Here is a 15,546-nt window from a genome sequence, read left to right on the forward strand (position 1 = left end):
ACAAAGTTTTTGCATCCAATTCTTAAAAAAGCAACATGAACACTACAAATCAACTAAACTGTTTTTAGAGACCATTTAAAGAACTAAATATTCATAGCAAATGAAACAAAAAAAAAAAAAAGCACCATCATTTAGGTGTGAGAACAAGCAAGAAAACCCACAGAGAGGCTCCAGGAGCGAGTTTTCCCCTTTCCCTACCTCTATCTCATCTCCTGCCAGTCAAGGATGGCTTCTTTCATCACCTTCCTCACCATGCTGTAAGACGCCTATGTTCACAGCTTCCACTAATCCCAGGAGGTTTTCCTGGATTTACAGATCAGGCATCGTCATTCATTGACCTCATTCTCTTACAGAGCAAGGAGCACACTCATGGAAAGAGCAGCAAACTGAACAGAATCTGATCAGCGCCTACCTCTCCCAGGGATCTGCGAATCTCAGTCATCACACTCTGGATGTCGCTCTTTGTGCTGCAATATTCTCCAAGGATCCACAAAGCGCCACGAAAAATCCTAAGAAAAGGAGGAAAAAAAAAGTCAGAAGTGGTTTTGCGGGGTACAACCCTGATGCCGAATGTGTCTCAGATGCGGAAACCCATGATTTCTAACTTCAGCCATTCTGATCCAACATGCATTCATGCGACTGGCACGGCTTCTTGCTTCACCAGGGTCACTGGAAGTTACAACGCGCACACATTTCCTTTCGTTTTTGGCACTGTCATTTTAACACTGGGTGCTGACGATTGTGGCATTTATGGGTTACAAGGGAGAGTTCCGCTCTCTAAGACAGTAGTAAAATTAATGCACCAGCTCTGTGCTGGGGAACAAGTTTTCCTTTAAATACTTTCCTGTCAAACACATGGCTCAAAGCCAAACATGGAATACCTTAAAGCACTTAGCTACTATCCTAAAACTCCGAAAGTAGTGTATTTTGAAAAATACTATCTACATCAAATTGCTTGTCCAAGATTATATATTTTCATTAATTCTAGCTACATTTCATTTAAAGAATTTCATTATTCAGTATGAAAACTGGCCAGTGAATAAGATGATGTGGTTTTGGGGAGAAAACAAAAAAAAAAAAAAGGTTTTGTTTGCATGTGAAACACACAACTTCCTTTACCTGCCAGTCTCACACAATCTCCAAACAAAGAAAGCAGGTAAGCATTTAGCTAAACGTAAAACAATGTCAAACGTGGAATATCCCGATTTCCTCACGGAGACAATTCTAGTGTTAAAGATCTGCAGCTTGTTTACTACTGACCATCCCCTGCTGACCTTAGTAACTATGATGGAAACATATCATTTAGCAGCTCATTAAAAGGCTTTCCAGAAAGCTCAACTATATCTTATATACAACTAATATCTTTTAACCCTACTTGACAGATTTGATGGATTGAAAGACTTCAAGCATCTTCTCAACAATAAGCGGTCGGAGGCCGTCGAATCGCTGAATGGCTTCCCGCACAAATTCCAAGACATCGGCAGCTGCAGCCTCATTATTATCACTAAGGAACTCCATCAACTGTAATGAAAAACAAAAATCATGAAAGGCAGCATGGAACAAGAGCAGAGGATCTTTAATTAGGAAGAGTGAAGGGAAAGATAGAGAGAGTGGAACGTAAGGCAATGCAAAATGGAGACTGGGCCGACCAGAGTGGCTTCACAGCCCTTCTCCTGAACATAAGAAGAGCTACACATGTTTAAAAGGTCCCAAGCTCTGCATGAAATGCAGTTTCTAAACATCACACAAAAAGGTAGGTCATGACTGACTGAAGAGACCAGAAAGTCATGTAAACAAACTAATGCTCCCTCTATCAGAGATTTATTTACTCAGCTCAGGTGACTGCAGAAAGCTAGGCTCTGCTGCCAATAATGCAGGAACAGCACACAGCCAACTTCACAAGTAAGGTAAAGCATTACACGGCCTGAACTCCCTGAATATCTGCTGTGGTAAATTACAGATTCAAAAGTAAGGTCTGCTAGCTAGATTAGATTATTTGATACGCTCTTTAAAAGATTGCATACCACTGGAATAACATTTGCAGCCATATCTGGAAACCGAACACTGCAAGAATGTAGCGTTCGAACAAGCAGTTGTCTGTATTTGTCTGTATCTTCATGCTCCGTAACATTATTTGTCTTAATCACTTCTTTCTTCAAAACAATGACCAGCTAGATCACAAAAAAAAAAAAAAAAAAAAAGTAAAATACATCAGTTTCACCCAATCTTTTGTATAAAGAAAAAAAAATATGAGGCCTACTTTAAGGATGCTTTGAGGGGATTCTCTTTGAAGACAGACCAAGGAATGTTAAAATATGCCAAGGTTTAGCCAGAATGCTCAAATGGGTCAAAGGACAGCATTAAGTTTCACTTTTGCCTTCCGGGCTTAACTTACAAGAAATCATATAGCTTACAAAAATGCAGTATTAGCAGCACATAAGAGATAAGATAAGAGTATTAACCAGTTAGAAAAATGCTATGCTTACAAAGAAACTAACCCACTGGTGTGCAGGTTTGAGGGAGGGAGGTGGCACATATAACCTCTTGTAGCCGAGCTTTTGCATGTGTCTTATACTCTTTCGGCAAATCTGTATTACTCCTAAGCTAACTTTCTAATCAAGCGTTTCCTCTCTGCTGGCTGATGGTACTCAGTGTTTACTGTTCTGCACAATAAATATTACCTCTTCAACATTTCGGGACGACACAAGATCTAGAGCCAACTGAAGAGTTTTTTTCCTAACTTCTAGATCTGGGGTTGTCAATACACGTAATATGTCCATCACCAAATCCTGCAAGAGAAACAAATAACGAGTCCATGGAAGTTTTAACACAACACTTCCAAAATTAGGCAGCGATGGTTAGTAAACAGGTAAATAGCTATTTTCAATTACATAATTGTTGCAACAACTTAAAGTATGTCCTTGATGAATGTTTCAATGTGGGGCAAAAGTAGGCACCTGAACATTTGAGAGGTTTAACATAGAATTTCCTGGCAAAAACAGGCAGTAAAAATCAACTGCAACTTCCGTGCGTAACAGTTTTCAAAAAAGTACATTTTTTTATCCCAGCAGCAGCAGTTTCTTCCTGCTGTTGACTTCCCCGTTAAGTCATGTCAATCTAAGTGATCAGTAATTGGTTTTTAAACTTATCTTCTACCATTTCAACTGGTAGCGTGTCAGGTTCACCATGCTATAGTTTCCAAGCTCACCTCTGGATCCCTTTATAAAAACTGGTGTCACATTAGTTGAAGACTGTAAGGTGGTCAATGTGGCCATTTTAAATTATAGATCATGGATTACTGCTAACAGTTTTGCAATGTCATGATTGAGTTCTTTCAGAATACTATCCAGTCCTGGTGATTTGTTACTTTTTAGTTTGTCGATTTGATCTACTATATCTTTCCGTTTCACAATGGTTTGCTTTATTTGCTCAGAATCACCACCATCAAATAATGTTTCTGGTGTGGGATACATACACAACATCCTTCTCAGTAAAGACCAAGGCAAACTATTTACATTTTTGTGCTGAACCAGGAGGTCCAACTGATTTCCTCAAAGGCTTTTTGCTTCAAATATATTTACAAAAGGGTTTTATTAGTTTTTACCTCAATGACAAACTTCTTCTCAAATTCTTTCTTGACCTGCCTTTTTACTGTTTAACACTTAATTTGCTAAGGCTCTTCCCCATTTTCTTCATTTGTGTTTATTTTCCTGCTTTTTGACAGATTCCCATTTGACTTTGCCTCTTTCACCTCACCATCAAGCCGTGCTAGCAGTCAGTCTAACTTTCATCTTTTTTAATGCATGAAAAATGTTTTATCTTGGCTTCCTAGATTGTTTAAAATATTATGTCCAAGCTTCATGCAAATGTGTAACCTTGGCACCTACTCTAGTTTTTTTCTTATTAATTTCCTTATTTTATCACTAGGACTACGCTCGCCAGTGCGAGTGCTACAGGGGTGGGGGATGTGTATGAGTAGGTGAACGGCAGCACCATTTCCCCCTTGCACTCTCCATTTTGTCCTTCTTCCCCTCCTCATTTGTGTGGGAGTGGTGGTGGTGAAGGCGAGGTGTATGAGGGGGTTAGTAGTGGTGTAAGGGGCTGCTAGGAGAGGATGGGAGTGGTGTAGGAGGGGTGCGTGTGTGTGCAGTGAGTGGGTGGGTGCTGCAGGTGGGAGGAAGTGTTGTGAACATAGGGGTGGTGTAGAGTTTTCGTGGGATGGTGGTGCAGGTGTAGGGGTTGTGTGTATAGGTGGTGGTAGGTATGCTGGGGGGCACGGTGTATGTGAGTAATTCCCCCGTCATATTCTCCACTTGGCCCCCTCCATGTTCCCTTCTTCCCCACCCTATATTCCTCCCCTCCCCCTCTAGTGACTCCTCTAACTCATGTCCGCCCTCCTCCTTCCCTCCCCTCTGTCCACCTCCAGCCTAGTCTTCCTGCCACTGGTGAGGCCTGGGAATAGTCTGTCGTTCCTCTTTTCTCTCTCATTCTGTTACTGCCCACTCCCACCCTGCCACTGCTACAGAGCTAACTGCGCCGGTCCAGACTCTGCATTGCCCATTGTCTCCTGCATCGACCTCAGAAGGTGTTGGCCTGTCCTTCTGCTCCTGATAAGCATTGATATGCATGCTCACGCACACATGCGCTGCTCACCTTGGTTTCAGAGTGGAGTATGCAGGCACTGAGGATTTGTGGATGGGGTTTGTGTGGGGGTGTATGCATGTTCTGGGTGAGTTATGTGGGGTCTTTGATGTGTATGTGTGGGTGGTCATTGGTGGTGGTGATGGTTTTGGTGCATAGGTGTGCACGTGTGCAGGGGAGCAGTGTTTTTTCTCCACATGGTTGAAGGTGGAGGGGGTGTGTGTGGCTGGTATGTGGTATTGCTGGGAGAGGATACACTACAACAGCTGGCTCCTCCTCAAAAAGGATTGGATAGTTCCCATTGCATTGCTGGACACCTCTGTCTACATCCTAATGGTGAGTTGAAATTATTTAAAGCTGTTAAGGAGTGGGTATACTTAATCAGACTTAGGTGCATTTTATGTTAGCTTCTCAGTGACCTATGACAAGACCAAAATTAATTGATTACTAAAATAATAGTCAATTTCACACTGATGTAAAACCCTAACTTATACTAATTGTGAAAAAATATGCCATCTTTAAAGGGTTAACAGTCTATATATCAAAAAGTGCGACTGGGGTGGACAGGAATCAAACTGCTATCACAACACACAAAACTCATGCATGTTTTCACCCCTATCATAAAAAGGTGTTCCAGAGCTTCTGTTCAGAAATCTCCAGGGACAAAGGGAGTAGAGCTGCTTACCTGCAGGACACGCTCATGGGTAGGGTGGTCCTTCAGTTCAACCAAGCGATCCAGCACAATAAGTTTCACATTGTTATCACTCTCCTTAATAATTAGATCAATATAACACTGAGCTGCAGCCTAAATTTAAAGAGAGAAAGAATGTAAATAAGGTTGCCAAGACAAACTGATATTAATGCAAGTAAAAGTGGAAGTTAATTACACCTAGGGAAGTTTAATCAAAACAGTCAAGAAATATCAAAGAGAGTCTATGATAATTTGAGGTTAATCCTGCTGATGCTAGTTAGCATATTTATTAAACCAATATTATGTATACTAAACTGTATGAACAAAGTGTTTGAAAGTGGGAGGTGGGGTTTCATACTTAGCCAACAATCTGTTCCATCCATGTAACCTGTGGCATTCAAACATAAAACACCCAACCACCCACCCATCAGTTCAAACTGTCAATATTTTATTTGAATCAAAACAATTTTTTTAAAATTATGTTTATAAATCTATAACACACCATCGAATAAAAAAAACCAGATTACAGGCAATCAAAAAATCTTTTTTGAAGAAAAGTTTAGAAATACTAGCTAATGCTGCACAAGTATAGGCTCTGAAGCCTCTACACCTGGTTTGTGGGGGAGAAAAAAAAAAAAAAAAAGAATCCTATGCAACAAGAATGGGACCCCCTCATTCTTCTTGAGGTATAAGCAATATGGAAACCTTTACTCTAACTCCTACTAGAACAGCAGACTAAGGAATTCTAGGGCAGTACAATACCTTGATAGCTGTTGGTGCACTAGAGAGGGTAACCAAGGTCCCTGCAGCTTCATACTTCACAGCAGGGCTTGAAGACTGCAGCAAGTTGTAGATGCAACGAATAAAGCGAGCTCTTTCAGATGGATTCGCGTGGCAGACCTACATGGGGAATCAAATCGAGCAGGCTGAAGAGAGGATGAAAAGCACAAGTGTTCCACAGGTGCAAGGCACAACTGACCAAAAGGATACTTGGGGAAAAAAACAAAACACAGACCACCTCTGACCTATGCAGTAAAGGCAACATCTTTATGCCCAGCCCAATGATCTTATTTAGGACCAATTTTCAAACCTGGGCAGGGAGGTGCAAATTCCATGTGTACTTTTTACCAGATGATTTTACACCCATGTGCAAACTTTCACTTTTAAAACTGTCCAAGGAAAAAAGTGCCTGCTTTTTATGTAAATACTTTCTCTGACCAAAACTAAGCAAACTGTTGCATCCCCTTTTGGAAAAGAAGCTGCAGGAAATAACAGCAAAAAAAAAAAAAAAAAAAAAATGTGCACAAAACAAAAAGCATCAATGTTGAAAAGTGCAAAGAAGTCAGATGCACTATTTTAACCATACCACAAATCTGCAAGTAATTCTATAAGAAATCTGGCAGCTCCAACTGCATCCTCCTCTGAATATCACAGATCCACTTCTAAAAATGCAATCACCAAATGCAATCTTTTGCTCAGTAGTCTTGAATATTCTGCCTTTTTTCCAAATGTTTTGTTTTGTCCTTAATGCTACATTTGTAGAACAAATGCTGCTGAAATATAAACAAAGATTTTTTTTACATCAGACACTGATCTAAGCACAAACACCTACCTTGTAAATTAGCTCAACGATAACCAACTGAAGGATGTCTCCAAATGTTTGCACTTGGTCAATGCATGTGCTCAGGTAGTCCAATGCACGGTCCTAAGGGAACAAACAAGAAACACATTGGTGCAAGAAAAAAAAATCAATTTTAATCGCCAAATATACCGTATTATTCACAGCAGTTTATTTATTTATTATTTATTTGTTCATTTTTATATACCGACCTTCCTCAGGAGATATCAAGTCAGTTAACAGAATGACAAATTCATCTCAGTACAGTACAATTACATCTCAGTAAGATCACAATAAAATAAACCTACCATATACAAACATTCAATAATAAAACATAAAATTAAGTTGCTAGAATTGATTCCTAACACATTACTACGCATTTGTGTACAATATTTTGTCAACTAATTCTAACATTAATCTCTCAGAATTTAGCAGAGTTAATTAACTCTGGGGATTCTACCCTCACCTTCCTAAACCAATAAAAGGGAATTTATCCTCTTACTAATAAGGCTATAAACTAAAACTTGCTAAAAGTTCATATCTTAAAAGCTATATAAGCTGTATAAGTTGTCAACTATTGACTCCATTTGCTTCGTTAAACGCCTGCTCAAATAGCCAGGTCTTTATTAATTTTTTAAACTTCTGAATACTTGGTTCTACTCTAATGTCCAGTGGTAATGTATTCCAAATTTTTGGGCCAGCCAGGGAGAGGGTCCTCTCTCTGACTGAACTCAGATGTGCTATTTTTGGCGACGGAATCGTGAGTAGTGCTTTCCCCGAGGATCTTAAATTACGGGCTGGGATATGAATACGGAGAGATGGGTTTAACCATTCGGTATTACTGCCATATACTGTTTTATGTATTAGTATCAGACATTTGTAATGAATTCTTGACTGGATCGGCAGCCAATGCAATTCTCTCAAAACAGGTGAGATGTGGTCATATTTCCTTTTATTAGTTAGTAAACGGGCTGCCGCATTTAGAAATAGTTGCAGAGGGCGTAAAGATGAACTTAGAACACCCAACAAAAGGGCATTGCAATAGTCAACTTAAGTGAAATAAGTGCCTGAAGCACTGTACGGAAGTCCCCTATATGTAAAAGAGGTCTCCATTTTTTTAGAATTTGCAGTCTGTAGAAGCCATCTTTATTTATGGCTTTTATTGAGGCTTTCATATTTAGTTCGGCATCCAAGATAGGGCCTAAGTCTCTTGCTTCATACTTGATCTTATAGTATGGTAGAAGAGATTTAATTTCTGAATCTATCTTGTCCGATACTTTATTGCTCATGTTTAGTGACAAAGACATACGAGATAAAAGTTGTTTTATGGATGTGAAGTATACTTCCCATAGTTTCAAAGTAGATTGAAGTGAATCATTTATGGGTAGTAAAATTTGAACGTCATCTGCAAATAGGTAATGGACCAATCCTAATCCTGCTAAAAGCCTGCATAGCGGGGCCATATAAAAATTAAAAAGAGTGGGGGGGGACAGCGAGGAGCCCTGCGGGACTCCAGTTAAACTTATTTAATAAGTACATCCCTATTTACATAAAAAACGATGTATCAGGGGAAGAGGAAGCTAATTGAAGACCTGCAGGTGAACGAGCATAAGCAAGGTATCTGCAGCCAAGCCGACTCCTAGCCTCGTCTTCACATGAAAGTGGAGCTAGACGAGTTCCAGCTATTAGAAGCAGAGCTACTGAAGGCCCAGAGCGTAAATTCATTTCAAACAAGTGGGACCACAAGGCGGCCTACACTCCTATAGACAGCTTCTAGTGACAAAAGACTCTGGAAGGTCTATTAAGCAAGGCAATGCCACGACGAATGAACACATTGTATACAAGAAGAGAACGTCTGTATATCAGGCAAGAGTTCATAAAGCTGTCTTATGCAATTTTTTTCAAAAAGTTCTGGGTGTATCAAAATTTGAACAGTCAACAAATAAATATTTCACATACAAGACTGCCATGATACTACTTCCTAGGCAAACAAAAATCAGAGAATTCTCTAATGTGATGTGTTTACTTCTGAACTTGGCAGGCTAACCAAAACACAAATCCATAAGATGTATTCTAAAATCAAAAGTGGGTTTTTTTTATTTTGTTTGTTTTTTTTACCTGGTCAGCATGAATGAGCATCATAAATGCATTTCTTTTGCAGCTTGCATCTTTTTCGTTCACAAGAAAATCATGAATTAGTTCAGGGGCATCAGGAATCAAATGTTCAAAATTTCTAAAAAGAACAGAGTGAGTTTTCCTTGAGCAAACAATTCAGTGACTTAAGATAGCAGAAAAAAAAAATGAGCCTCTTTCAAGTCTTTACCATAGTAAAATAAGCATTTCAACCTGGCAGATCAGACTGAAAGCTAGAAATGCAGCACGCAAAATACATTGAGCCCAATATTCGGCTGAATATCCGGCTATGTTCAGCAGTCAGCATTTAGCTAGATACGTAGATAGCTAGATACCAAGAGGGTGGATCAGGGCAGCGTTACCTATCCAGTTAATTTAGTTGGATAAATAGTGATATTCGTATTTATCTGTTTAAGTTAACTGCAGTTCTAACTTAGTTGGATATGGCTTATCTGGCTAAGTAGCAATTTTGACAGGGGCCATGCTGCTGAAGATCCCATGTAAGTTAATTGGATAAATCTTATCCGGCTAACTTACACTAATGTTTTCTTTTGAATATGCAGCTCATTGTAGAAATTATACAAACATGTACTTTGGATTGAAAAAGTTATTTTAGTTCATGCAAAAAAGGAAAAGAATGACTTGAGTTAAACGTTAAGGACTCTCGCACATTTATTTTTAAAGATTTCTGTAATTGAATACTAATTACTATTTGAGGCTGATTTTGGTCATAACATCCATATTAAAATAACACAGTCCTAGTTTTTACAACTATTTATTTAAGGCTTTTCTTTACCGACATTCGTCAGGGACATCATGCCGGTTTACATCGAAACAAGGGAGAACAACAGAGAAATCAGTTACAAAAAACAGGGAGCAGCAGCAAACTGGGAGATGCGAACGTAATATGCATAAAAGAAAGGAATAGAGGCATAAGTAAGATATCATAAAACTAATACAGAGGCATACAACGGAAGAATATAACAGTAGAAAACTATATACAAATCATGTATCAATATCTTAAGTAGCGTAAAGCAGAGGCATGTTTTAATAAAGTAAATATTACAGGCATGAAATTCCTGCAGTGACATGAAAAGCCCAGTTCCCATTATTGTACTACAAATGCAATCAACTCCAAGACGCATTTAAAAATAGTTTTAAAAAGGGGAGGACGGACATAAAATGTTTTCAAAACTCACAGCCTGATATGGTGATAAGGTTCAGCTGCAGTGGCTCTCTTAGCAACAACATTTCCTTCAGCCTAAACACAGTACTCCCTTGTAACTGTGCCATTCACTGCTCACAAATCAGCTATGTATAAGAAGTTCTCCTGAGGCAGGGGTGACTGGTAACCTACTGCTGAGAGTTACAGTGCCCCTTGTAAAAAGGCCAGATATCACAGATTTCCATTCCAAACCTTAGAACAATTTTTTTTTTTTTTATAAAGACTACTGGACTGATCCAGTGGCCATTTCACGCTCTTTAGGTCAATCAGGACTGGGGATGCTATAGAGGCAATTTCATGGCTTCTGAGGGAAAGGGGAGAGGAGTTATATTCCGCACAGAATGGTACACCAAGCAGCCAGATTTACGGGCACCATGACGTTGTCTAGACAAGCAAAGCTGTATAAAAGTAGTAAGACCATTAGCCAAAGAGAATAATTTTTTTTTTTTTTTTTTTAAACGTCAGACACAGATGAGGAACATGTTTTCAATGAGCCTTCTTAATGAAAATTTAAATTCAGTGAACCTTATTAAAAGAAATCTGAAAAACAATGTGTGAGTATTGCTCCGAAATCTACAAGATCCCACGCACATATGAATCTTGAGCAAAAATTTCTGGACAATTCTTTGATCCAATCCAACAAATTTGGCCAGAACGGCAAAGCTACACAGATTGCAAAAAAGGACCTTTTAAGATGACTTTCTGCTTCTGTTCAAGAAGGCTTCTATGCTGCAAAGTTTCTGCAAAGCAGGGTAAACAGATGAATATCTGGAGATATTCAGCCACGGTATTTTCATTCACACTGCAAAACAAATATTCAGGCCAGCCTAAGGGACATTGGCTTTGTCCCTGAAAACTTACTCCTGATAATATCATCTTTGCAAATTCTGCAAGAGAGAACTCAAAGTGAACTGCTTGCTATTAAAACAATCTAGGGCTCCTATTTCCACTTAGCAGATGACTATCTCCTGATAAGATTCTATAAATGGGAACAAGCTCCAAACTAAACTACTGTGAATGGGCAGGCAAGAGCGCTTCAATTTACCTGTAAATTGTGTAGATTGCCAGGACAGCGTTCCTGCGCACGTAACTGTGGCGATGTTCTAGGCAGGCCCGGATAGCTGGCATGAGAGGTTCCAAAAGCTCGGCTTCTTTTAGTTTACACAGAAAACGAAGGGTGGAGCCACGGATAAATTCATTTGGGTGTTGAAGATCCTAAAGCAAATTCCAATATAAATGTGAAATCTGGCTTACAAACTGAACCTCCATAATACAATTTCATGCTTCTCTCTGCATTAGGACATTAAATAAACAAAAACAAAATTACATGCTCTTAGCTGAATTTAGAGAAAACAAGGAAAACGAACACCAGCATCACATTCAAATACCAGTTACACTTAGTGGTTAAATACTGAAAGAAATGCAGATACATGCATTAATTGATATTAATGTATGGTGCTTGACTGTGCAGGCACATATTTACCGTAAGCATTCACATACACAAATACTAGCTTCTAACCTAAGCAAAATCCTTCACAAATGCAAATGCTATGCTAGAAGGATACAGTATTTGTGAGATATAAAAATGGATTTGTTTTGAAAGTGTTAAACATGTTGATAGGGTGAGCTTGTCAATACAGTATCAAATGCACCCACCTGACCGCCCCAGGCACCTTGGCCCATAGACATCCCCCTTTCGGCCTTGACCCGCCCAGCTGGACACGTCATCAGCGGCGCCAAAGGAACTTTTAAAAATCGGCGCGGGACGCAGCCTCTCCCTCTCTCCTGCCCTGACGCCGGCACCGAAAGCTCCGCGCGATTGGCGCTGACCTGCTGAGGTCAAGGAACCTCACGCGGCCTTCGCACCCACCCAACCGCCCCAGGTACCTCGGCCCATAGACGTCCCCCTCTTGGCCCCAACCCGCCCAGCCGGACACATCAGAGGCGCCGAAGGAACTTTTAAAAATCAGCGCTGGATGCGGGCATCATGCACCGAAGGAGCCCGCCCCTTAGTGCACTCCGACTACCCAAGACAAAATCCATCAGGCAAACACCAACTTCCCCCCCCCCCCCCCCCCCATCACCCACCCCCAAGAACTTCTAGCAACCCCAGTCACTCCGCAAACATCCACCCCCCCCCCCCCCCCCCACCAACAACCCTCCACTCAGACACCCACCATGGAACTACACAAGAAAACACCCACTCTGCACCGCAACAGATATAAGAAAAAAGAAGCAACGTCAAACCCGGACAGACCTCAAAGACTCCTCACAATACCTATTGTTCCCAACACTGGCATGACAGCCCTCACAGTCTTTATTTTATTTATGTATTTATTTATTTGGTGCTTTTATATACCGGCATTCATGACAGTGTCATATGTCGGTTTACAGGAAACTGGGGTACAATAACCTTAAAAACATTAACTTAGTAGAGAAGTAAGAAAGTTACAATAAAACAGGGATGAAAAAACTGGGGGAAGAAGACAGAGCATAGGTAACTTAAATACAGTGCCAGTTATTTGAAGTGTGCAGAGAGTTCTAAAAAAAAAATCAGTAAATTTATGTAAAGGCTTGTTTAAATAACCAAGTCTTAAGCCTTTTTCTAAAAGTTAATAGGCAGGGTTCTACTAACTTTCCCCCTCCAGACAATCAAGTGATCACATGCAACAAATTTGTCTCAACACTAATCCTACTCAATGCTCAATCAAGAGCAAAGAAATTAACAATCCTTCACGACATTCTAATCGACAACCGCCCAGAAATCTGCCGCATAACCGAATCCTGGCTGAAAGAATCAGACATAGCCCTAATAAACCAACTACCCAAAGCACTATACAACATCTACTCACTGCCCAGACCAAAAAAGAAAGGAGACGGTCTCCTATTTATGGCCCTAAAAAAAAAATACAAATTCAGATTCCACAATATTAACCTACCCCCCCCCTCTCGAAATTGCTCTCTACAAATCAAAGCACCTACAAATCATATTACTCTATGCTCCAACAGGACTCCTAGAAAACAACCTGCACCCCTGATCGAACCTATAACAAACTACATCAACATGGACACCCCCGCCATAATTCTAGGAGACTTCAACCTACACGTTATTAAAACTAGGAGACTTCAACCTACACGTTATTAAAACTCCCCTCTCTAATGCCTGCCGACTTTTACTAGACACCATGACAGCATCAGCTTCAAGCAAATAGTGAAAACCTCCATCCAAAGATCAGGCCACACTCTAGACCTCATATTCATTAACAACAAAGTTTAACACAAGGAACCACCCTCAACCACGGCTCTCCCATAGTCAGACCACAAACTCACAGAAACCAAACTACAGCTGAATTCCATTCACCACGGATGACACAATCAAAACTAACTCATCACTGGAGCAGGGTTTGTTGAATTCGATGAGTTTATCGAAATTCTACCGGACACCTTAAAAACTTTAAACAAAACAGACACCAACTCCGCCGTCAACTCCTGGCTCACCATCACCTCAGAAATAGAGGAAAAGAAATGCCCAATCATCCGGAAAGTAAATAAACCAGCCACCAAATCCAAAGCTCCATGGTATACCCAAGGACTCCAAAATATGAAAAACATCCTAACATCAGCAGAAAAAAAAAAATGGAGAAAAAACCCAAGCGATCATCTAAAAGATAAATACAAAACCATCCTCTACATATACAAAACGGATATAGATAAAGCCAGAAGAGACTTCTACGCAAAAAAGATACACATCTACCAATTTAACCCCAGAGCACTATTCACTTACATCAAAGACCTCACACAACCCAGCAAAACCTTCCCCCCTCCAGACAATCAAGTGATCACATGCAACAAATTTGCCAACTTCTTCAGAGACAAAATCCTCAACCTAACCACAAAAAACCCAACCACGAACGAACAGACAGTAATCCTTCCAAGTAAACCAGATGACAGATGGTCACATTTCGAGAACATAGCCTCCACCAAGATTGAAACCACCAGAAAAATGAACCCTGCATCACACCCCATCGATGCCCTCCCAATAAAAACACTAAAACAAGTCTCCAATCTCATTGCCAGGCCCATCGCTGACAATCAATCTCTCACTAGAAGAGGGCATCTTCCCAGACAAACTTAAATGCGCTGTTATTAAACCAATACTCAAAAACCCCAACTCGAGGACTCCAATCTCGCCAACTACAGACCTATATCCAACCTCCCCTTCCTAGCCAAAAACACTAGAAAAAGTTGTTAATCAGCAACTCACTGACCATCTAGAAAACCACAAGATACTTTTCCCAGCACAACACGGATTCAGGAGCACCCTCAGCACAGAAACCCTACTATTATCTCTCTCAGACACAATCCTCAAAGGCCTAGATAACGGCCAAAAATACATGCTCATACTACTCAATATATCCACAGCCTTTGATACCATCAACCATAACATCCTCCTGAACAGACTAAGAGAAATTAGATTATGTGACACCACAATCAGCTGGTTCACATCATACAAGGTAAAAACCAAAAACACAGAATCTAAACAAATACCCCTCCCACATGGCGTCCCTCAAGGATCCTCATTATCAGCCACACTCTTCAACATCTATTTCCTACCTCTATGCAAACTCCTAACCAAATTTAGGCTATCATACTACATATACGCCGATGTCCAAATTCTCCTCCCCATAAGAGACAACATTGCAAACACCCTAAAACTCTGGGGCACCCACCTCAAAGCAATTCAACAACTACTAACACAATTAGCTCTCACCCTCAACAAGACCGAAATACTCTACATATGCAACAAAACCTCAACTGTACCTGATCCCCAACTCAATACATGCAAAACAAACAAAGAAGTTGTTCTCACCGCAAAAGATCTAGGAATCACACTAGACAGCGAACTAAACCTCAAAAAACAAACACCATAATAAAAGAAGGATTCTACAAACTCTAAGTCCTAAAAAACATCAAACCTCTCCTACACCCCCAAGACTACAGAACGGCATTATAAGCTCTCCTGTTCTCCAAGCTAGACTATTGCAACACACTCCTTATAGGACTTCCAGCTTCCACCCTAAGACCACTTCAACTCCTACAAAATGCAGCAGCAAGATCACTCACCAGCAGCAAAAGATCTGATCATATCACCCCAACTCTCAAAGAGCTACCCTGGCTGCCAATCCCTTATGGAATACAATTTAAAACCTTTTCCCTCATCCACAAAGCATTATACAA

General features: G+C 40.3%; 1 protein-coding gene across 1 annotated transcript in view; it reads right to left on the reverse strand.

Moving 5' to 3' along the window:
* The window catches only part of COPB1 (coatomer protein complex subunit beta 1), a 44,891-nt gene that overhangs the window by 22,737 nt on the left and 6,608 nt on the right, over positions 1-15,546 (reverse strand). The window contains exons 4-12 of the mRNA XM_029582482.1: positions 11,354-11,523; positions 9,069-9,183; positions 6,945-7,037; positions 6,095-6,232; positions 5,327-5,446; positions 2,682-2,789; positions 2,025-2,171; positions 1,376-1,521; positions 413-509 (exon numbers count right to left, since the gene is read on the reverse strand). Coding sequence (XP_029438342.1) covers positions 413-509; positions 1,376-1,521; positions 2,025-2,171; positions 2,682-2,789; positions 5,327-5,446; positions 6,095-6,232; positions 6,945-7,037; positions 9,069-9,183; positions 11,354-11,523 — 1,134 coding nt within the window. The remainder of the gene's footprint in view (positions 1-412; positions 510-1,375; positions 1,522-2,024; positions 2,172-2,681; positions 2,790-5,326; positions 5,447-6,094; positions 6,233-6,944; positions 7,038-9,068; positions 9,184-11,353; positions 11,524-15,546) is intronic.

The sequence above is a fragment of the Rhinatrema bivittatum genome, chromosome 17, assembly GCF_901001135.1.
Source record: "Rhinatrema bivittatum chromosome 17, aRhiBiv1.1, whole genome shotgun sequence".
In the NCBI taxonomy this organism is placed as follows: Eukaryota; Metazoa; Chordata; class Amphibia; order Gymnophiona; family Rhinatrematidae; genus Rhinatrema; species Rhinatrema bivittatum.